This window comes from Macaca fascicularis, chromosome 8 (assembly GCF_037993035.2).
Source record: "Macaca fascicularis isolate 582-1 chromosome 8, T2T-MFA8v1.1".
Taxonomy (NCBI): Eukaryota; Metazoa; Chordata; class Mammalia; order Primates; family Cercopithecidae; genus Macaca; species Macaca fascicularis.
This window is the reverse complement of record NC_088382.1, coordinates 88,576,293-88,599,408: the sequence shown is the minus strand read 5'-3', so window position 1 is coordinate 88,599,408 and position 23,116 is coordinate 88,576,293. Positions and strand designations below refer to the sequence as shown.

The following is a 23,116-nucleotide window of genomic DNA, read 5'->3' as shown; positions in this document are numbered from 1 at the left end:
TGATTGTCACAAATTATATGAAGTTTTGCTTTAAAATTTTAATTCCATTTATTAAGCATTTACATTTTGCATGTTTCTGTTTTATAATTTTTAAATGGCTAAGTAGTAACATCAAAAACAACTAGCCAACTAGTTCATTGGTGATTTCAGACACAGCAGACAGAAGTCAAAGTGCAGTGGAGTGGAGAATAATAGGAGCAGAAACAGTAAGTGTAAAACTATGCAGAATGAGCCCAGTATGTAAGAACAGAAAGAGAAAGGAAAGTAACTGAGAGCGGACAGCTCGAAGTTTCCAGGCAGGCACTTGCCTTAGGACTCTAGTGCTGCCTTTGCTCTCTCCAGAAGGCACTTTTTATTTGCATCCACATGGCTCACTCACTCATGTTTTTCACATCTTCACTCAAAAGTTACTTTCCCACTAAGGCCTATTTAAAATCATAACACTTCCACCACACCTCACACGCAAATTCTCTACCCCGATTCTACTTTTTTTCCCCATAGAACTTAATAACTATCTAGCATTTTATACAATTGATATTCTTTACTATATATTGTGTAGCTGTTTCACTAATAGGTGAACTCAGTTTCAAAGAAATTATTTTTTGATATTGGACACTGATATATCTTGAGTACCTAGAACACTGTATGGCACATAAGATTACTTGATAACTGTGTGTTGAATTAAAAGAAAAGTTATTTAGGATTGGAGAGACTTGAGCACATTTATAAGCTAATCTTTACTATTTCCAGAAAGAAGAATGAGTCTCATCAATGAAGTGCAGGACAACAGAGCAATCCTTATGAGATTTCCTTTGATTCTTCAGACAGTATATATAGTATATTTACAGTAGTAAACAGATAAAACCTGTTCAGGAAATCTTATAGGCCAGTAAAGAGTAAAACTGATTACCATTATGTGTCTTTGCCATTTGGCCTTTATTTCTTTTTCTTTCTTTCTCTTTCTTTCTTTCTTTCTTTCTTTCTTTCTTTCTTTCTTTCTTTCTTTCTTTCTTTCTTTCTTTCTTTCTTTCTTTCTTTCTTTCTTTCTTTCTTTTCAAGAAGGAGTCTTGCTTTGTTGCCCAGGCTAGAGTGCAGTGGTACAATCTCGACTCATTGCAACCTCCACCTCATAGGTTCAAGCAATTCTCCTGCCTCAGCCTCCTGAGTAGCTGGGATTACAGGTGCGTGCCACCACACCGGCTAATGTTTTGTATTTTTAGTAGAGATGGAGTTTCACCATGTTGGCCAGGGTGGTCTCGAACTCCCAACCTTGTGATCCACCCATCTCAGCCTCCCAAAGTGCTGGGATTACAGGCATGAGCCACTGCACCCAGCCTGGTCTTTATTTCTAGTAATGAAAGATGCACACTGCTAGAACAAATAGCTATGCAAAAATTGTGGTGGTGCTTTTTCAGAGAAAGAAACTCATTGTCTTGGCAATAATGTTTGGGAAACACACAATGTTTGAACCACTACTTATTATCATGATAATCAAAATTCCAGTTAATTCCATTTTCTGATATAGTATATTGAAATAGCTGCACCAAAACAGTGGGAAAGTACTGAAAGAGAACTTCCAAAGAAGTGTACTTGCAAGAACAGTTTTGTGATAGAATTCAATTATTTTCTTTTGCAGTTTAATATTCAATAAAGATGTTACAGGATGAAGAAAAGAAGAAGTTGTATTAATTCAAATTCGGGCCAAGAAAACAAATATTTATTGAGGGTATTAAGGGCCTATAAAGACTCATAAAAAATTTAAAGTCATAAAGAAGACAGTCGTTGTAGTCAAGATTAAAACAACAACAAACAGGAAATTGCCCTGCTTGGTATCTCCTGATCTTTTCTAGATTTAACCCTTGGGGTTTTCCTTGAATTTTTCTTTTCTTTTCTTTTCTTTTTTTTTTTTTTTTTTTTTTTTTTGCCTTTTAATACTGATCCATGTGGCTGTTGAAAGTCTTCCATTCTATTGTTTTATGTTTTGGGGGTTTGGTTGGTTTTGGATTTTATTTTTAAATCACTTATTTAAATCTGGTAATTATTGGAGAATGACTGCAAAAACCTCTAGTCTCAACCATTGGCTTATTCTTAAATGATCGATACACCAGAACACACAATATTTTGCTCTTGTTTTGCTTTTCAGTTAGATCTCATTGTAGGTTATAAGACCACTCAAATAAAGGGAAGACTATATGTACTGAAAAGCTTAAAAATAAAACTCAAATAGCTTAATATAGACAGATATATTTGTTTGGTAAATAGCCCTAATTTCGGCCGAGTGCAATGGCTCATGCCTGTAATCTCAACTCTTTGGGAGGCCGAGGCAGGCAGATTACCTGAGGCCAGGAGTTTGAGACCAGCCTGGCCAACATGGTGAAACCTCATCTCTACCAAAAATACAAAAAAAAAAAAAAAAAAAAAAAGCCCAGTGTGGTGGCAGATGCCTATAATCCCAGCTACTTGGGAGGCTGAGGCAGGAGAATCGCTTGAACCCAGGAGGGAGAGGCTGCAGTGAACCTAGATCGTGCCACCATACTCCAGCCTGGCCAAAAAGAGTGAAACTCTGCCAAAAAAAAAAAAAAAAAAGCCCTAATTTCATGAAATGTATTTTAGAATAGGAAAGTTATCAAAGTTTCTATTAGTTTAGAGATAGAATCAAAACGATCTCCTTTTCCTAATTTAGATAAAAACTTAAAGGTCTCAGAGAATGAAAATAATTCAGAATATCATTTTGAAATGATGAAAATAACAGAAAATATAAAATTTTACATTATGCTGATTAAAGCAATGTATTACCAAGGAAGATCAGAAAAAAAAAACAACAAACAAAAAACTATGTGGTTACAAAAAATAGAGAGAAGACAAATTATCTCTTTCTCTCTTCTGTAACTAGGACAGACTTATTTTCTTGCCCTTGGAAATGAGAACTCCAGGTTCATCAGACTTTGGACTCCGAGACTGAGAGTCCAGGACCAGTGGCCCCAAGGTTCTCAAGTTTTTGGCCTTGTACTGATAGGTATACACCATTAGTTTCCCTGGTTGTGAGGCTTTCAGACTTGGACTAAGCCGTAGTACTGGTTTTCCTAGTTCTGCAGCTTGCAAACAGATGGCCTATTGTGGAACTTCTTAGCCTCCACAATCGCATTCTTCTGCTGATTTTTCATTTAAAGGATGGCTTTATAATTATTCATAATGTATCCAGATAGGGAACAAAATGGCAGAGTAGAACTCTCCAGTGATAATCCCTCTGCAGAAACATCAATTTGAATAACTCTTCACATACGAACATACTTTCATAAGAGCCAGGGAAGCAAGGTGAGAGATCATAGTTCCTGATTGTGGCACAACAATAAGAAAAGATGCATTGAAGAGGGTTAGAAGAACAGTTTTGGATTGTTTACATCACCGCTCCCCCAAAACCAGGCAGCACAGCATGTAGGGAGATACTATACACTTGGAGGAAACAGAGGGAAGTGAGCACAGGACTCTACCTTGAACCCCAACACTGGGCCCACCACAGCAAATCCAGCACTTGGGAGAGCCCCAGGGTCCCATATTCCAGACTTGTACCCCTGAAATTAACTTATAGGCCTGCCTTCCCTCATAACCAGTGGGACCACACAGGCTAAGGCTTCAGTCTTAAGTGGCATATTTAATGTCTGTCCCACACCACTGGGCTGATGTCAGGAGATCCAGGCTCCACACAGCCCTCTGTAGCAGTCAGGCCTCAATGGCCCTGGGCTTCCAGCTCATTCCAGCATTGTGCCTGTCATAACAGGTTCCAGTTTTCTGGCAGTGCCATGTCAGCCATAGCTGCATTGGAATTCTGCTCTACTACAGCACTGCACTGGCCTCATCTGCCCCTGGGTTCTAGTCCATGCCAGTGCTGCACCCACCACAGTGGACTCCAAACTTCTGGAAACAGCAAGCTAGTCGCAATTTCCCCAACTTCTGGCATACATCAGTGCTATGCTTATCACAGGGCTTTGCAAGAAAAACAAACAAACAAACCAAAAAAACCAGTCTATAAAGAATAAGATGAGTACCTACTTTAAATACACAGACTTCAAAACACAACCACAAAGATCACAAACAATCAACGAAATATATCACTAAAGAGACAAAATAAGGTGCCAGTAATAGATGCTAAATAAATGGACATGTATTAACCACCTGACAAAGAATTCAAAATAACTATTTTAAGGAAGCTTGGAGTACTTTAGGAAAATTCAGAAACACAAGTCAATGAAATGAGGAAAACCATGTGACCAAAATGAAAAACTTGGTAGAAAAATTGAACTAATAAAAAAACCAAATAGAAATTTTGGAGCTGAAAATACAATAAAAGAAATAACAAGTGCACTTGAGAGCATGAACAGCAGAATTATTCAGGTAGAGAAAAGAATCTTTGAACTCAAAATTAGGTTATTTGAAAATATACCGTCAGAGAATAAATAAACAAATAAATAAATAAAGCTTACAGCATTTATGGAATAGTCTCGAAAGAACATTAAATGTTCAAGGCATTAGACTTCAAGAAGGAAAAGAGAAAAATTAAAGAAGCAGAAACCTTACTTAAAGAAATAGTAGCAGGAAATTTTCCAAACCTGAACATAGCTGTAAATATCTAGACACTGAAGATCAAAGGTCTCCAATCAGATTCAATGTGAATAAGACTACCCCAACATAAATGGCAAAACTATGAAAAATCAGTGACAAAGAGAGGATTTTGGAAGCAGCAAAAGAAAATAAACAAATAATATATAGGAAGTTTCAATAGAGTTAACAGCAGACTTCTCAATTAAAACTTTACAAAAGCCAGTAGAGAGTAGGATTATTTATACAAAGGAAAAAATAATAATAATAAAGAAGAAGCCTGCTAGCCAACCAAAAACACTGCACCTATCAAAGTTGTCCAGAAATACAGGCGTTATAAAGACCTTCCCAGAAGAACAAAAGCTGAAGGTGTTATAAGACCAGAATGGTCTTATAAGAAATGCTAAAGAGAGTTTTTCAGTCTGAAAGAAAAGAATGCTGATATGTAACACAAAAACATCTGAAAGTATAAAACTCACGGGAAAAAGTAGACAAATTGAGAATACTCTAATATTGTAAAAATGGTGTGGAAATTATTTGTATCTTTAGGATGAAGGTAAAAAGATAACACTATTAAAAATAATAGCTAAAAGAATTTGTTAAGGGATGTGCAATACGAAAAGATGTAAATTGCAACACAAAAATTTAAAATGTGGAGGGAGAAATGGAGTAAAATCATAGAAGTCTTTTGGTTTTCTTGTTCTTTTTTTTATTTTAATCAGTTTAAAATAACCTGTTATAAATACAAGAAGTTTTTTGTAACCCTCATGGCAATCACAAAGCAAAAACCTGTAAGTAGAAACAGACACACACACACACACACACACACAAACACACATACACACATGCTCAAGCAAGGAGTCAAAACATGTTGCTAGAGAAAATCACTTAGCCACAAAAGAAGACAGCAAGAAAGGAAGAAAGAACAAAAGATCTACAAAACAACTAGAAAATGGCAATATCTTTACCTATTAATAATTATGTTGATTAAATCATCCAATAAAAAGATATGGAGTGACTGAATGCATAAAAAAAGACTCAACTATTTTGTGTCTACAAGAAGATCACTTCACCTAAAAGCAAACTGATGCAAAAAGATATTCCATGGAAATGGAAGCCAAAAGAGAGCAGGAGTAGCTATACTTCTATCAAATAAAATAAGCCTTAAGTAAAATACTGTAAAAAGAGACAAAGAAGGTCATTATATTAATGACTCTTCTTTACAGAGGTCATTATGTAAATGACCTCTTTAGTAAAAAGAGGCAAAAAAGCATTATATAATGGCATTTTCAGTAAGAAGATATAACAACTGTAAATACATATGCACACAATATCAGAGCACCTAAATATATAAAGCAAGTATTAGTAGATCTTAAGGTAGATATAGACTGCAATACAATAATAATAGGGACATCCCACTTTCAGCAATAGAGATCATTCACATAGAAAATTAATTAGGAATAATAAGACTTAACCTACTATACTGTAGATCAAACGGACCTATCAAACATATACATAACATTCCAATCAACAACTGCAAAATACACATTCTTCTCAACTACACATAGAATATTATTCAGGATAGATGATGTGTTAGGCCAGAAAACAAGTCTTAACACATTTTAAAATACTAAAATTGTATCAAGTTTATTTTCTCACTACAATGGCATAAAACTAGAAATCAGTAACAAAATGAGTTTTGGAAAATTCACAAATACATGGAAATTAAGCAGCACGCTCCTGGACAACCAATGGGTCAATGAAAAAATTAAAAGAGATATTAAAAATGTCTTGATACAAATGTAAGTGAAAACACAACATACCAAAACCTATGGAATAAAGCAAAAACAGTTTTAAGAAAGAAGTTTATAGCAATAAAACCTTCATCAAAAGAAGAAAGATCTCAAATACATACCCTAACATTGTCTCTCAAGGAGCTAGAAAAGAAGAACAAACTAAGTCCAAAGTTAGGAGAAGGAAGAAAACGACAAAGACTAGAACAAAAGTAAATTAAATATAGACTAGAAAAAATAAAGAGTTTTTTTGAATAGGCAAAACTGTAAGAGAGTAAGAAAAAAAAGAAGACTCAAATAAAATCCAAAATAAAAAAGAAGAGACATTACAACCAATAAAACAAGAATACAAAGGATCATACAAGGTTATTATGAAGAATTACACATTAACAAATTGGATAACCTAGAAAAAATGAATGAATTCCGTGATGCATACCTCCTTCCAAGATTATCAATTATCAAGAAGTAGAAAATCTTAACAGATCAAAAACAGGTAAGGAGATTGAATCGGCAATAAAGAAGAGCCTCCCACCAAATAAAAACCCAGGACCAGTGGCATTATTGCTGAATTCTATCAAACATGCAAAGAAGAACTAATACCAATTATTTTCAAACTGTTCCAAAAAACGAGGAGGATGGAATACTTACAAATTCATTTTATGAGGCCAGAATTACCCTGATACCAAAACCAGACAAAGACACTACAAAAAAAGAAAACTACAGACAAATATCCCTGATGAACATAGATGCAAAAAATCCTCAACAAAGTACTAGCAAACCAAATTCAATAGTACATTTTAAAACATCATTTGCCAAGATCTCCTAGGATTCATCCCAGGGATGCAAGGATGGTTTGACATTCATAAATCAGTAATTGTGGTACATCACATTAATAGAATTAAAGGCAAGAACCATATGATCATTTCAATAGAGGCAGAAAAAGTGACAAAATGCAACATACATTAAAAAATAGGTATAAAATGAATGTATCTCAATACAGTGAAGGCCACATACGGCAAAACCACAGCTAGCATTATACTTAATGGAGAAAAGTTGAAAGGTTTTTCTCCAAATCTAGAACATGACAAGGATACTTATTCTTGTCACATCCATTTAATATAGGACTGGAGGTCCTAGTCAGAACAATTAGGCAAAAGAAAGAAATGAAAGGATCCAAATTGGAAAGAAAGGAGTCAAATTTTCCCTTTGCAAATGACATGGTCTTATATATAGAAACTATACACATATAATATATTGGAATTAATAAAGAAACTCAGTAAAGTTGCAGGATACGAAATCAACATACAAAAATCATTTTTTATACACTAACAGCAAACAGTCTAAAAAATCAAGAAAACAATCCCATTTACAATAGCTACAAAAGGAATTAAATACTCAGGATTAAATTTAATCCAGGGAGTGTAAGGTATCTACACTGAAAACTATGAAACACTGATGAAATAAATTGAGGAAGACACAAATAAATGGGAATACATTGAATGTTTATGGGTTGAAAGAATTAACATTGTTAAAATATCAACACTACTAAAAACAATCAACAGATACAACACAATCTCTGTCAAGTCACTAATGACACTCTTTACAGAAATACAAAACGAAATCCTAAAATTTGTATGAAACCGCAAAGGACCCCAAAGAGCAAAGGCCATCTTGAGCAAAGAGAGCAAAGCAAGAGGCATCACACTCTCTGACTTCGAAATACACTACAAAGCTCTATTAACTAAAACCCATCATGGTATTGGCATAAAAATAGAACATATGCCAATGGAACAAAATAGAAACCCCAGGCAAAACTCCACACATTTATAACCAACTAATTTTTGACAAAGGAGCCAATAACATGCAACAGGGAAAAGACAATCTCTTCAATAAATGATTTCAGGAAAACTAGATATCCAAATGCAGAAGAATGAAATTAGATTCTTATCTCAGATCATATATCAAAATTAACTCAAAATGGATTAAAGATTTAAATGTAAGACCTAAAACGGTGCAACTATTAAAAGAAAACATAGGAGAAAAACTCCATGACATGGACCAGGTCAATGACTTTTTGGATATGACTCCAAAAACACAGGCTACAAAAGCAAAAATCAAAAAATAGGACTACATCAAACTAAAAACCTTCTGCACAGACAACAAAACAATCAACAGAGAGAGGAGACACCTACAAAATGGAAGAAAATATTTGTAAATGATAGACCTGTTAAGAGGTTAATATCCAAAATATATAAGGAATGCAAACAACACAATAGCAAGTAAATAACTTGATTTAAAAATGGGCAAAGGATCTGAATAGACATTCGTCAAAGAAGACATACAAATAATCAAAAGATATATGAAAAAAACGTTCAACATCACTAATCATTAGGGTAATTCAAACTAAAACCACAATGGGGCATTACCTAACTCCTGTTAGAATGTTCATTATGAAAAAGTCATATGATAATAACTTTAGCGAGGATGTGAATTAAAGGCAACACTTGAACACTGTTGGTAGGAATGTAAATTAATACAGCCATTATGGAAAATGGTGTGGAAGTTTCTCAACAAAATAAAAATAGAACTACCATATGACCCTGTAATCCTGTATACATCCAAAGGAAATGAAATCAGTATTTCAAATAGATATCTGCACTCCTGTGTTTATAGCATCATTATTTACAATGGCCAATATGTAGAATCAATCTAAATGTCCATCAGTGGATGAATGAATAAAGAAAATGTGGTGTATATACATAATGGAATACTATCCAGCCATAAAAAGAATACAGTTTTGTGGTATGCAATAAAATTGATGATCCTGGAGGACATTATGTTAAATGACATAAGCCAGGTACAAAGGACAAATACTGCCTGATCTTATTCATTCATATGTAGAATCTAAAAAAGCTGATCTAGAATTAAGGAGAAGAATTATGGTTACCAGGGGCTGGAGTGGTTGTTGGGGAAGTAGAGGAGATGTTGGTCAAAGTATATAGAATTTCAGTTAGACAGAATAAATAAGTTCAAGAGATCTACTGTACAATACGGTGATATAGTTAATAACAATATATTATATTCTTGAAAAATGCTGAGAGTGAAGGTAAGTATTCTTATCATAAAAATGATAACTATGTGAGGTAATGCATATGGTAACTAGATTATTCATTTCACAATTTATATATACTTGAAATCAGACAATTTTATCAGTCAATATAAAAAAAATTGAAAACATTAAATGAGAAAGACATAATTGAAAAACATTTTAGTAAAGCATAGGGGAGACTTGTTAGAAAAAGAAACAAGGAAATGAAAGCATACAGCCGACATTTAATAAATCGTTACTCAAGACATAGATGACACACTGCTCCGTGGTTTGAAGAAGAAATCACCGGCACATGAAACTCCATGACTTAGTGTTTTCGTCTCTTAAAAATTTCAATTTTTGTGCTATTTTCGTTGAAATATATATGTCACTGCCAGATAATATATTAAATTATTTGGAGAAAACATTAATGGTAGTTCCAGGCTTGTAGGATGACAGTTAATTGACACATTATTGGCATAGAACAATGACTGATACCCCAGAAACTCAGGGACATACAATATCTTTCTAGATTATGATTTCATCACTGTTGCAATAAACCTAATGATTTTACATCGTATATGAGTTAATGGATGTACTAAGAGTCCAATCATAGTCTAAGGCAATGAGAAACCTGACTTGCACCAAACCTGGCTTGCCTGAAGGAAAGGTAGTTTGGATTAATTTCTAATCTAACAATAAAAGGATTTCAACAAGACAGACTTCCATATTAGTAAGTCTTCCATATCAGGAAAAGAAGTCTAAATCTATATTAAATATTAGAATTTTAACAAGCTTATCAGAACTTTAAATATATCAATATCAATCAGTAGTTGGTTTTGTAACATTCTTGGATGTTATCACAAGTTCCCTCAGATACTGGTTTTGTGTAATAACAGCAAGTCAAGACTTGTGCGGTCTGATGCCTCCCTTTTCCACAAGTCATACTTGCATAGAATTTGTAAATTGAAAGGTATTCTGTTGACTACAGAGAATTCCAGGTTACTTGTGCAGTCTGATGCCTCCCTTTTCCACAAGTCATACTTGCGTAGAATTTGTAAATTGAAAGGTATTCTGTTGACTACAGAGAATTCCAGGTTGAATAAGATAGTAACTGCTCTCCAAGAGCTCATAAGAACAGTTTGACATCTTCATATAGTAACTGGATCATATAAAGGGAATCTATCCAGTGATTTAAACAAAATATGTTTACATTTTTTTCAGTTTGCATGAAGAAATTTGTTGTAGGTGTATACTTTTCTAATTAATCTTCTATAAAGGCAATGGTTAAAAGCATAGTCCCTCCAAAATCTAGCACAATCATGCATTGTATAAAAAAGAACTGCGGCCGGGCGCGGTGGCTCACGCCTGTAATCCCAGCACTTTGGGAGGCCGAGGCGGGCGGATCACAAGGTCAGGAGATCGAGACCACGGTGAAACCCCGTCTCTACTAAAAATACAAAAAATTAGCCGGGCGCGGTTGTGGGCGCCTGTAGTCCCAGCTACTCGGGAGGCTGAGGCAGGAGAATGGCGTGAACCCGGGAGGCGGAGCTTGCAGTGAGCCGAGATCGCGCCACTGCACTCCAGCCTGGGCGACAGAGCGTGACTCCGTCTCAAAAAAAAAAAAAAAAAAAAGAACTGCATATAGGACAGTGGTCTAAGATTATAATGGAGCTGAACAATGCCTATCACCTAGTGACATTGTAGCTATTTTAACAACTTTAGCACAACCCATTACTCATGTGTTTGTGGTGATGCTGTCATAAACAAACCTACTGCACTGCCAGTCCTATAAAAGTATAGCACATGCAGTACTGTACAATACCCAATACTTGATAATAAACAATTATGTTATTGGTTTATGTTTTTACTATACTTTTATCACTATTTTAGAGTGTACTCCTTCCACTTATTAAAAAAAAAAAGTTAACTGTAAAACAGCCTGGGGTAGCTCCTTCAGGAGGTACTCCAGGAGAAGGCATTGTTATCATAAGAAATGACAGCTCATGCATGTTATTGTCCCTGAAGAATTTTCCAGTGGGACAAGATGTGGAAATGGAAGACAGTGATGATGATCCTGACACCATGTAGGCCTAAGCTAATATGTGTGTTTGTGTCTTAGTTTCTAACAAAAAAGTTTAAAAAGTAAGAAAAAAGTGTATAGAATAAGGATAGAAAGAAAGAAAATATTTTGAACAGCTGTACAATGTGTTCGTGTTTTAAGTCAAATGTTATGACAAGAGTCAAAAAGTTGAAAAAAAATTAAAAGTTTATAAAGTAAAAAAGTTACAGTAAGCAAAGGTTAATTTATTATATTTCTCAGAATATATTGTTAAGCAATGCCAGACTGTATATAAAAGAAAGCCCTGATTGCCAACAATGCAACATTAGCATATAAAGGGATTGGATAATGCAATCTATGTAAAAGCTACAGTTGCCCTCTCTGAAAGGCGATTTGGGAAATATTAGACTTCTTTCTTAGACAAGCCAATACTCAATCCAGAATTAGACGAGTGCCAATGGGAACATTTCAGTAAGAAACATAAATTTAGGTCCCAGATAGAGAGTGGATTCTGATTGTTCAGAATTATAGAATTTTGGGTCAGAAATCAAAGAGGAGGGAGAAATGAAGAGAAAATAAGAAAAAAAAATCAACGGAGTCTCTTGGGTTTCTAGGTTCCATGCTTTCTCCGTTCTGCAGAACCTAATTTTATCAATTAATATATAAATATGCTCAAGTGTTTCTTATAATTGAAAATAAAAAATTCCATGCCTCTCAAATCATTACCCTATCCCTTTTATTATTACCAAACATTTTGTAAAAGTTGTACTCTGTTACTTTATTTCTTTCTTCTCTCAACCCCTGCAAACTAGAATATTGTTTGCATCTACACTGCTCTTCTCAAACTGTTGCCATGAAGATCATGGATAATCTCTGCTCTGCCAAATTTAATAGACACACTTTTCAGTCTCCATCTTATTCAACCTCTTTGTGACATTTGGAAATACCGGCTACTTACTCTATCTTGAAATTCTATTTTCCGTTGCCTTCTGGGACACTGACTTCTGACTTTTCCACTTTGCTACCTACTATGTATTTGTCTGTTTTGTTGATGGGCACCCCTTTCTCCACCCCTTTCTCAACTTTTTAGGTTTGCTCATGCCCCAAGGTTCCTGCTAGCATTAGTTCTCTCTTCTGTCTTCTAACACGCAGGTTGAGTATCTGCATTCATTTCCATGGCTCTGGCCATCACTGATATGCTAACACACCCATCTCCAGCAAAGTTCTGACAGTCTGACATGGCCATTTTGATTCAGCCTTCAAAATAAACCCTTTTTCGTTTTCATACTTGTAATGCTCAAAACTGACAGTCTCATCCTATCCCTGGGCTTCATCCATGGAATCAAGTAAGTTTTATTGTTGAACTCCAGTAAGTCTGTCAGAAACAAATATGTTTAAACACATATTTCACACGTTTAAACAGTTGACAGTTTTAGAAAACAATACAATTCCCAGTTTATTTTATGAAACTAGCATAACCTGACAAAACTAGCCCAATATCAGTTGAATATAAAATGAAAAATAAACATAACCCAATTATGACTACAACTGTAAAATTCTAGGTTAAATATTACCAGTTTGAATGTTGCATTATGTTAAATTTATGGTTTATTTAGGAATGTAGCAAAAAAACCCATGATCATGTAAATAGATGTTCATTAGTCATTCGGTAAGATTTAAATTTTATCAAATTACAGGTCATCCTCTCATAGCTGCTTGTTTGTTGGGCAGGTAAATTAGTCTTTATGGATCTGCATTTAAATATAAAAACGGGCCCATACTACTTTAAACTTCTGATTCACACAATATATCATGTTTCTCTTTTAATAATATTTTTCATCTTTGAAATTAGATATTTAATATCTGTTTTTCCCACCAAACTGAAATCACCTCAAAGACATGCACTGCTATCCACAATGTGTAACTTAACATGTATGAGTGTGCATGACTGTTATAGAATTTGTGAAACCCAGTGAAAAATGAAAATAAGAGTCCCTTTATCTAAAAATGAGGAATTTCAATACAGTGACAGCAGAACATCAAATGAAGTACAAGGCCCTGTGCAATTACACAGATCATATATCCATAATGTTGGCTCTGGCTGTGTATGTGTTTTAAATATGTTGAATATTATTACTGGAAAGTTAAGTAAAAAGAACTTCATCCTACCCATAGATAGAATGATAGATAGAATTCAGATCACAGACTATAAAAAGTGGTCATATTAAGTTGGGTAAAAATAGTTCAGATATTAATCAAAAAATATTTTCTGGTTTATAATTATTGACTATTCTGACTGAAGACTGTAGAACATTAAAAAGATATTGGTTAATGTTCAATAATTTTCTCTTTATATTGACATCATATAATGTTATTTGAACTTCTATTACATTATATTGATCATTCTGAGAATGTTGTCTTCTCTTTTAACATTTATTTACCATAATTCATAAAATGTATTTACTATTTTGTCCCCTTAAAGGCTTTTCTGTCCGGTTCATTGAGTCGATGAGCAAATAAAATAGTAACCACTCCATTTCTTTAATCATAAAACATTAGCATTTTAAAAATTTATAAAACATTTTATCCTTGTTCATCTATCTTATAAAAAATAATATTCAGTTTATCAAAATATCAAAAGCTAATTTAACACTTCATTTTGGATTTTTTTCTAAATGGCACTAATTATCTCATAGACAGAAAAATAAATCATTACTTGATGTTGTTAGAATGTGCCCATTTCATATAACCATAACAATTCCCAAAGCTTTATGAATATTCTCTTCAGACAGATTCTTTATAGTTGGGGGCAGAATCCAGTGTAACGTTTACATTGCCTCTCCTGCAGCTCTGAATAACTTCCTTTCAGGCTTCCCAAAAGTTCAGGTATGTACAACCCTTATTCTGCCTGGATTTATGGTGATTGTGATAAAAAGGAAGACGGATTTCCTTTTGTGTAAATTATTGATGGATGCTCTTTTACTTTGTTCCTGGAAAGTTAAAAAAAAAAAAACAAAAAAGGTGCAGGCTATGAACAGTGAACAGTTACATACTTCAATGCTGCTGCTCTCAGGGATTTAAAATAAATAAATAAATCCCCAAGCTAGGCATGTTTCATTATAGAAATCATTTTTAAAGCTCATTCCAGTGTCATGTCTGTCCTCCTCCCCACCTCCCACTCTAGGTTCCAGTCAAATGGAAATATGTGGCTTTTCTCACTCCATTCTGTCTCTCTTTTCCATTTACTTACCCCCTTCTCTTCCTCTTTCATTCTATTTCCTTCTGCTTTCACGCACTTTCTCTTTCACACATATTCACTCATGCATTCCCACTCACCTGTTCTCTCTTACTCTTTCCCTCTGTGCCAGCCATGGGCTAGAGACCATACTAAGTGGACACTGGGTGGCAAGAGATACGCCAGTGTGGCTGGAGGATAGTGACATGGTGCCAGGAAACGTCAGAGAGGGCAGCAGGGCCCAGATCGCCAGGGCACTGAGGGCCTGGTACCCAGTGGGAAGTGACCAGAGGGCGGGGCACAAAGTGGAATCAGATATCCTGCTGCTCTGAGAAGAATGAAGGGTTGTGGGCAAAAGTGAAAGCCGGAAGATCCCTTAGACAGTCTATAGTCACCTTAGGGTTAATTTTGGAGATGGAGCAGACAGCACTTGTCTATGGATTTGATGTGGGAAGTGAGACGAAAAAAGGAAATCAGAGACCCAAGTTTCAGGCTTGAGCAACTCTGTTTTCACTAGTTCATTGCCATTCTTTTTTTTTTTTTTTTCCTTTCTCTTTCCCTCCTCTTTTCCTCTTCCTTGTTCACACTATGACAGAATGTGACATACTCCTTACAGCCCCAAGTTCATTCCTCTTCAAGTGTCAATTTAGAAGTCACAAACTCCAGGAACTGTTCCTGAAGTCCCCACACTGGGGCAAAGCCACACACGTCCTGTTGTCTTCCCTCCCGGCATCAGTGTGCACATTATTACTTTATTCACAGGAGTTCCAAGCAGGAGTTTCTACAGCCCAAATGCAGCAAGTCTGTGTCTAAGCTCAGTTAGCTAAGTGAACTTTCGAAAGTTACTTAAGGAAGTCTCAGTCCCCACATCTGTAAAGTGCAGATAAGAAAATGGTCTACCTCACACAAAGTTTTGCCAGAGATGATATACATAAAATACTTAGCACAACACTGGCAGAGAGCAAATGCTAGATAAATGATAGTCGTTATTATTATCGCTGTCTTTACTGGTTTACATTATCCACCTTCATCTAAGCAGGGTTTCTGCAGAATAGCAGAAACCAAACTAATGTAGCAAATAAGCTACATAATTCAAGCCCAGGAAAAAGTTAACATTTCAGTGGCACGCATTCAAGATGGATAGTTTGATTTATTAACCAATTCAGATAAATGTGCACGTGGAAGTCATAGTCAAATATTACTGTCAGTTTCCACGTCCTCCATTTAATTCGGGGTTTGATTTTCTAAATGTAGCACTTACCAGATTAGGTGGACCCACAGGATTATTTTTCCTTGAGGTCTCACCTGAGCAGGTGCATGTACAGTAGACAGAACAGAAAGAGACTGATTAGAGAGGTTGGAGTGGTAGAGGGCGTGACCCTCTTAATCATTCTTCACTTCCTTTTTTTAAGAGACGACTTGGCAACGTCCACCACATCCGCGTCAACGCCTCCTTGGTGTCGTCCGCTTCCAATAACCCAGCTTGCGTCTTGCACACTTGTGGCTTCCGTGCACATATTAACAACTCATGGTTTTAGCTCCCAGCCGCCAAGCGTTGCCAAGGCGTTGAGAGGTCATCTGGAAAGTCTTTTACCCAGAATCGCTTTGATTCAGGCCAGTTGGTTTCTCCTGCGGTGATTTGGAAATTCGCGCCCTCCTCTGGTCCTTGTCCAGGTGCGCGGGAAGCAGGTGCCCAGGAGAGAGGGGATAATGAAGGTTCCATTCTGATTACCCCAAAACTTGAACCTGCAGACCAAGCGCAAAGTAGAAACTGAAAGTACATTGCTGGCGGATCCTACGGAAGTTATGGAAAAGGCAAAGCGCAGAACCAGGCCGTGGTGTGTGCCGCCCCCCCTGGGATGGATGAAACAGCAGGCGCGGCGTGGGTAAGAGGAACCAGTTTCAGAGATCATCCTGCCCAACGCAGACTCGGCAACTCCGCGGAAGACCAGGGTCCTGGGAGTGACTATGGGCGGTGAGAGTTTGCTCCTGCTCCAGTTGCGGTCATCATGACTACGCCCACCTCCCGCAGACCATGTTCCATGGTAAGCACTCTTCTCCCTTGCGCACAAGTTCGCGCGCCAGGCGCGCCGGGGCAATCCGGGACACGTTGGGGGCCCCTGCGCCTAGGCAAGTCCGGGAATAGCCCGGCCTTGCACTTTGGACTTGCGGAGAGCACTGGCTCTCCCACGGGCGGCCGCCAGCTGCGCTTGAGTATCCTGGCCCATAGTCACTTGAACCTGGCGCTGCTGCTGCCCCTGGCAGGCTGCGAGTAGCAGTCCCCGACGCCTGCTTTCTGTCCGGAGACGGAACGCTGCAGCCTCCGCGCCGCTCAGCGGTGGCAGCCTACAGCCGGTCTCAGAGGCAGCCAAAGGCTCTCTGTCTGTCTGGAGCCCTTCCCGTGCTCCTGGACGCCCCAAGTTACTCACGCAGACGACCCGGGTTCGGCGAGTAGCTGGGCTCTTGCAGCTCAGAACTCCCTAGAGAAGTGAAAGCGAAGCTCCCACGCGACGCGCTTTTAAACCCTAGGGAAACAGGTCTCCGGAAAACCCCATTTTTCCCCGAGTGAGACTGGGAGTTTCCGACAAGGGCTGTACCGTGCGCCTATTGCTGGGAAACCAGTCCTGGGGCTGGCGCTGAGACAAGGCCAGCTTCTGTTTTATTGTTGTTGTTATTTATTTTTTTTTTTTTCCTACGGGCGCTTCTCGATGGAGGCAGAATGAAATAGGCATGACTCTGACTTCTAGACCAGTGTTGAGACCTAATATGTCTTATTTGTGCAGAATACGGATTTAGAATGGACAGGGACAGAATTCAGGAGGGTTGGATTCGGATGGCAGTCATGTATGACCAATGAAAGAGCAAAAATGTTACTGGAATAAAAAAAGAGGAAAAAGGGATGTGAGGGGAAAAGATCTGCTTAGGAAAATTGGAATGCTTTACAGTAACTACTTCCTCAAGCAAGAAGACAGCTGGGGAGAGCGTGCAGGAATAGGAAACTGACTGTTCTTTCTTTTGATGGCTACTCCGTTAGATCAAGACTTCTTTCCACTCCCGTGGGTAAAGAATCAAGAACTGACACAACCAAGGAGTACCAGCTCAGTAACAAAACACAGATAGGGAGAGCGGAAAGAATAGCCGACATAATTATGGAAGACTTCTAAGGAGTGTCCTCCCGGAGCTTAATGTAAAACTAAAAATTGAGCACAACCCTATTTTCCTTGCAATGCCCATAGTTCTCCTGCAGTTTCTTCTTTCTGGATCACCTTTGATTCTAATCCTTGCAACACCTCTGCCCTAAAGTAGAAAGGTAAACCAAGAAAAGGAAGCAAGCGTGTGCATTTTTCAGAAAGAGCCTTTACTTCCTGAAGTACAGCTATATGAATCATGGGTTATAAGTTTTCATTAGCAGACAAAATATTAAAATTCTAATAATAATGATTATAATGCATGGCTTCCTGCAGTTTGTTTCAAGAGATTTCACTAGAAGTTTGTTCCATCAAGAGTGCACATAAGGTTACTCTTTACCCTTTGTCTTTGCCATTTCTTTTGAGAGTTGAAGTAGTTGAGGATCTATTATGTGGTTATCTGGTTAGGGTAATTTCATCATATTTGAGGACCAAAAAGTTGAATAGCAATAAAAAACAGACTCTACTCGGGAGGCTGAGGCAGGAGGATTGCTTGAACCTGGAAGTCAAGGCTGCCATGAGCCATGATCTTACAACTATACTCCAGCCTAGGCAACAGAGTGATGCCCTGTCTCAAAAACTAATAATAGAGAACTAACATTAGAAACCCTGAACAGGTATAAAGTAGAATTACAAACTGCATCACATTAGTGTTTGAATATTTTTTTAAAACATGGAAAAGGCCATTTCATAGAACGAACTTACATGTCATATTCACACTCATGTATGTGACTTTTTTTTCTGCTTTTAACCCTGACACATAACCTACTGTAATAAGAACAAATATTTAGTCTTTTTCTGAAATAAGATCATATGATGCAGTATCCCAGTTTGGCCAGGAAGTACCCTAGTGAGGTTCATGCACAGGGAGATAGGTTTTTGTACAATCCCCTTGACTACACATATATGGTTATTTTTTAAGAAAGCAATGTAGTTCAGTGCCTAAAAGCTGAGGTTCTAGACTCTTCAACGTGACAGACTTGGATTTGAATTCCATATCTATATTATATACAGGAATTTTCCAGCCAGGCGTGGTGGCTCAAACCTGTGATCCCAGCAGTTGGGGAGGCTGAGGTGGGCAGATCGCCTTAGGTCAGGAGTTCAAGACCAGCCTGGCCAACATGGAGAAACCTTGTCTCTACTAAAACTACAAAAAAAAATTAGCCAGGCATTGTGGCTAGCGCCTGTAATCCCAGCTACTCAGGAGGCTGAGGCAGGAGAATCACTTGAACCTGGGAAGCTGAGGTTGCAGTGAGCCGAGATCGCACCATTACACTCCAGCCTAGGTGACAGAATGAGACTCCATCTCAAAAAAAAAAAAAAAAAAAGAGAGAAAAAGAAAGAAAGAAAGATACAAAAGGAGTTTTCTTTCTTTTTTTTTTTTTGAGACGGGGTCTGGCTCTGTCACCCAGGCTGGAGTGCAGTGGCGCAATCTCCGCTCACTGCAAGCTCCGCCTCCCGGGTTCACGCCATTCTCCTGCTCAGCCCTCAGCCTTCCCAGTAGCTGGGACTATAGGCGCCCGCCACCACGCCCGGCTAATTTTTTGTGTTTTTAGTAGAGACGGGGTTTCACCGTGTTAGCCAGGATGGTCTCCATCTCCTGACCTCGTGATCCGCCCGCCTCGGCCTCCCAAAGTGCTGGGATTACAGGCGTGAGCCACCGTGCCCGGCCTGGAGTTTTCCTACATAACTCTTTCTGTGCCCCAGATTCTCCATCTATAAATGTGAATAACTTGTAGTACTTACCTACTTCCTCATGAAGTGGTTATGGAATCAAATTATCCGTGAAAATAGGTCTATGCAATGGACATTCAGTAAAAACTGGTTTTAAAGACTGATAAAGACTGTAGTTGATGGATTGTAGAAAACTATTTATGTTCACTTTTACCCCCATAACTTAAGCATCTGAGGATTGAATGTATTATTTGGCTTACATTAAAAACCAACAAGAATTTTTAGACAGACCTCATTCTGGTTTAACCAAATTCCCTACTGAAAACAAATTCTCCAATTTCAGCCTCTTCAGGGGAAGTAAGGGCAATCCCACAAGCCCACGCTTGCCTTGCATTGTTCTTATGATTTATCTTTTTGGTAACCTAATTAAAAGTTCAGGATGGTGGGGAGTGGGTGTGACAACAATCTCCAAAGCACTCTCAAACCAGCCAATCTTAATATGTTACTCTCTATGTGATGTAGGAGAAAGGTCTTCAATTACAGACCAAACTACCAAGCTACATCATTAATGGGAGAGCTGGGGACCTATGAGATGTGGGTCCAAGGCCCTAGGTATGTTTGCAGCATTGTCCCTGAGGCAATTTCAGATCTAAAGAGTTTCTGCATTTGGATGGCCAGGTAGATTCTTAGAATAAGGTGTCTGCGAGATGAAAAAGATCATTTAGGCTAAAGTTTTCATTTTAGAAATCAGGTAAGTGATCTTAAGAGATGCTGTTCATTTACACAGTCACACAAACCATTGTCTTACAAGTCAAAAGTCTCAAGTGTCTATATTCCAAAACCTCTGTGCTTTTTACATTGCCACAGTCTGTCTGGGACTAATTATTCAATGACAACAATGGCAACAGAAAACACTCTTAACAGGCAAGACAAATTATGTTTCAAAATTGAGAAAGTATGTGTAATACACAAAAAGACTGAATTTTCCAACAACTATCATTGGAAAGAATGGACAAAATGCTATCCAGTGAATAAATAGGTTGATTTAAATTTGGGGAGCACTTAACTACGGAAAATTGGGGTGAAGAAGACAGCTAGTACTCACAGAAAGTAAAACAACCTCACGTATTAAAACAAAAGGTGGACCTTTGAAATAATATTTATGATAATGGTAAAAGTATCCCTTTCACTCTAGCATTTAATCATTTTATTATATTCTCCTTTAAGCTCATTTCAAGTGATATGTTATATAATTTTTCCTCTGTCATCTACTCCTCCTGAAGTATATCTTTTGGACACCTGTAAGATGACAGAAAAAATAAAAGTATGATTCCATACAATCTATACAGATCTGATTACAAGGTCAGAATCTGATGAATAACTAGCAATTGATCATCCAAATGTCCATCAACAGAGGATTGGATAAAGAAAATGCGGTACGGCCAGGCATGGTGGCTTATGCTTGTAATTCTGACACTCAAGAAGGCCAAGGCAGGAAGATTGCTTGAGCCCAGGAGTTCAAGACCGGCCTGGGTAAAAGAGTAAGAGCTGTCCTCTAAAAACAAATTTTAAAAAACTAGCTGGGCATGGTGGGGCACACTTGTTGTCCTAGTTACTCAAAACACTGAGGTAGGAGGATATCTTGAACCCAGGAATTTGAGACTTTGGTGAACTATGATCGTGCCACTGCACTCCAGCCTGGGCAGCAGAGTGAGACCCTATCTCAAAAAGAGAGGGGGAAAAAAAAAAGAAAATGTGGTACATGTATACCATGGAATAGTACTCAGCCATAAGAAAGGGTTAAATCGTGTCTTTTGCATCAAAATGGATGAAACTCGGGGCCATTATCTAAGTGAAATGACTCAGAAAGCCAAATACTGCGTGTTCTTACTTATAACTGAGAGCTAAACAGTGGTACAAATTGACATACAGAGTGGAATAATAGGCATTGGAGACTCGGAAAGGTGGGAGAGCAGGAGGAGGATAAGGATTACAAAATTACCCATTGGGTACAATGTTCACTATTCAAGTGATAGATACACAGACTTCACCACTGTACAGTATATTAAATATGTATTATTAAGAAATCTGCTCTGGTCCCCCTTAAATCTGAGTGTACATTTTTAATTGCCAAAATATTTTTTTAAATTAGCAATCAATCACTGAGGATCTTTAGGATGAAGGGACAGGAGTAGAAGAGAGAGGCAAAACTTCATTCAGAAGACAAATGTGATTACATGTTATCAATAGATTATGGCCATTGCTAATCAAATCCTGGTAAAGCAACAAATTCAAGTTAGCATCCATACCTGGCACCTACTATGTATGTGTTACAGAAAGACTAATTTGCAGATCTTTTTGGATATTTACAAATTATATATATATATAATTATATATATATATATCACACACACACGCACACACACACATACACACTCCCATATATATATATATATATATATATATATATGTATTAGAGATTTTATATATAAAGTTCCTGACACATGGCAGGTACTCAATTAAAGGTAACTAGCATCATCATCATTATCTGTCTCCTGAGTTAATTCATGCTCATCATGCATATAGGCACTTAGTGCCAGAGTTATGAATAGATTTGTATAAATAAAATTATTGGATTTTTGTTTCTCTTATTTTCTTGTCACATATGCAGATGAGAAGTTAGATTTTTGTTTGTTTTAATAACTGCTACCCAGACAATGTTCTCTATTTGTAATAACATGGGTCATTTGATTTATTGGGAGGTGTTATTGATTGTTTAATATGACAGATCATGATATAATAGATGACAGTGTTACTGGAAACTTTGTGATATCCCTAACAGTCTTCAGGCTGTCACAATATTAGTTCCTTGGGTTTGAAGGAGTGCTGCTTGTACTCGTAATCAGAGAAGGCACACAAGTGAAATGTCTTGCATTCGAGTACAATTAAAGTTCATTTGGGAAATTCACAGGAAATATATCATCAACATGCCTCAGAGTTTACAAAAAGATAATAAATAAAACACTATGGCAGTTTTATGAAGAAATAGGTCCCTGTATGATCAGATTTTAATGTTTGTGGGAACCACTGGCTTTCCATTTTTCTGCCTGAAATAATACCATTTATTTCAGTCCTTTTGATTAGACAATTGCTCCTAATTGGGAAGAGTTATCAAAAACAGGTAGAGGGGGCCGGGCGCGGTGGCTCAAGCCTGTAATCCCAGCGCTTTGGGAGGCCGAGACGGGCGAATCACGAGGTCAGGAGATCGAGACCATCCTGGCTAACACAGTGAAACTCCGTCTCTACTACAAAATACAAAACACTAGCCGGGCATGGTGGCGGGCGCCTGTAGTCCCAGCTACTCGGGAGGCTGAGGCAGGAGAACGGCGTAAACCCGGGAGGCGGAGCTTGCAGTGAGCTGAGATCCGGCCACTGCACTCCAGCCTGGGCGACAGAGCGAGACTCCGTCTCAAAAAACAA

The 23,116-nt window shown here is 37.6% G+C and overlaps 1 protein-coding gene and 2 long non-coding RNA genes across 6 annotated transcripts in view; 1 reads left to right on the top strand and 2 right to left on the bottom strand.

Annotated features, from left to right (window-relative positions):
• Positions 1-23,116, bottom strand: part of LOC135964757 (uncharacterized) — a 101,983-nt gene that overhangs the window by 30,130 nt on the left and 48,737 nt on the right. The window lies entirely within an intron of this gene.
• LOC141407424 (uncharacterized) lies at positions 11,729-17,264 on the bottom strand. 2 transcript variants are annotated; one of them, XR_012416470.1, is made up of 2 exons: positions 16,036-17,264; positions 11,729-14,529 (listed from the first exon to the last, which is right to left on the bottom strand). It is a non-coding gene; the product is annotated as an uncharacterized lncRNA (long non-coding RNA). The 2 variants fall into 2 exon arrangements; XR_012416469.1 differs by having other exon boundaries at positions 13,882-14,529; positions 14,876-17,264.
• The window catches only part of IL7 (interleukin 7), a 61,599-nt gene continuing 54,751 nt past the window's right edge, over positions 16,269-23,116 (top strand). For all 3 annotated transcript variants that reach the window (XM_073999037.1, XM_045398419.2, XM_005563593.4), the window contains exon 1: positions 16,269-16,819. Coding sequence is in view for 2 of the 3 variants with exons in the window: in XM_045398419.2 (XP_045254354.1) it covers positions 16,810-16,819 (10 nt within the window). In the remaining variant the exon portion in view is untranslated. The remainder of the gene's footprint in view (positions 16,820-23,116) is intronic.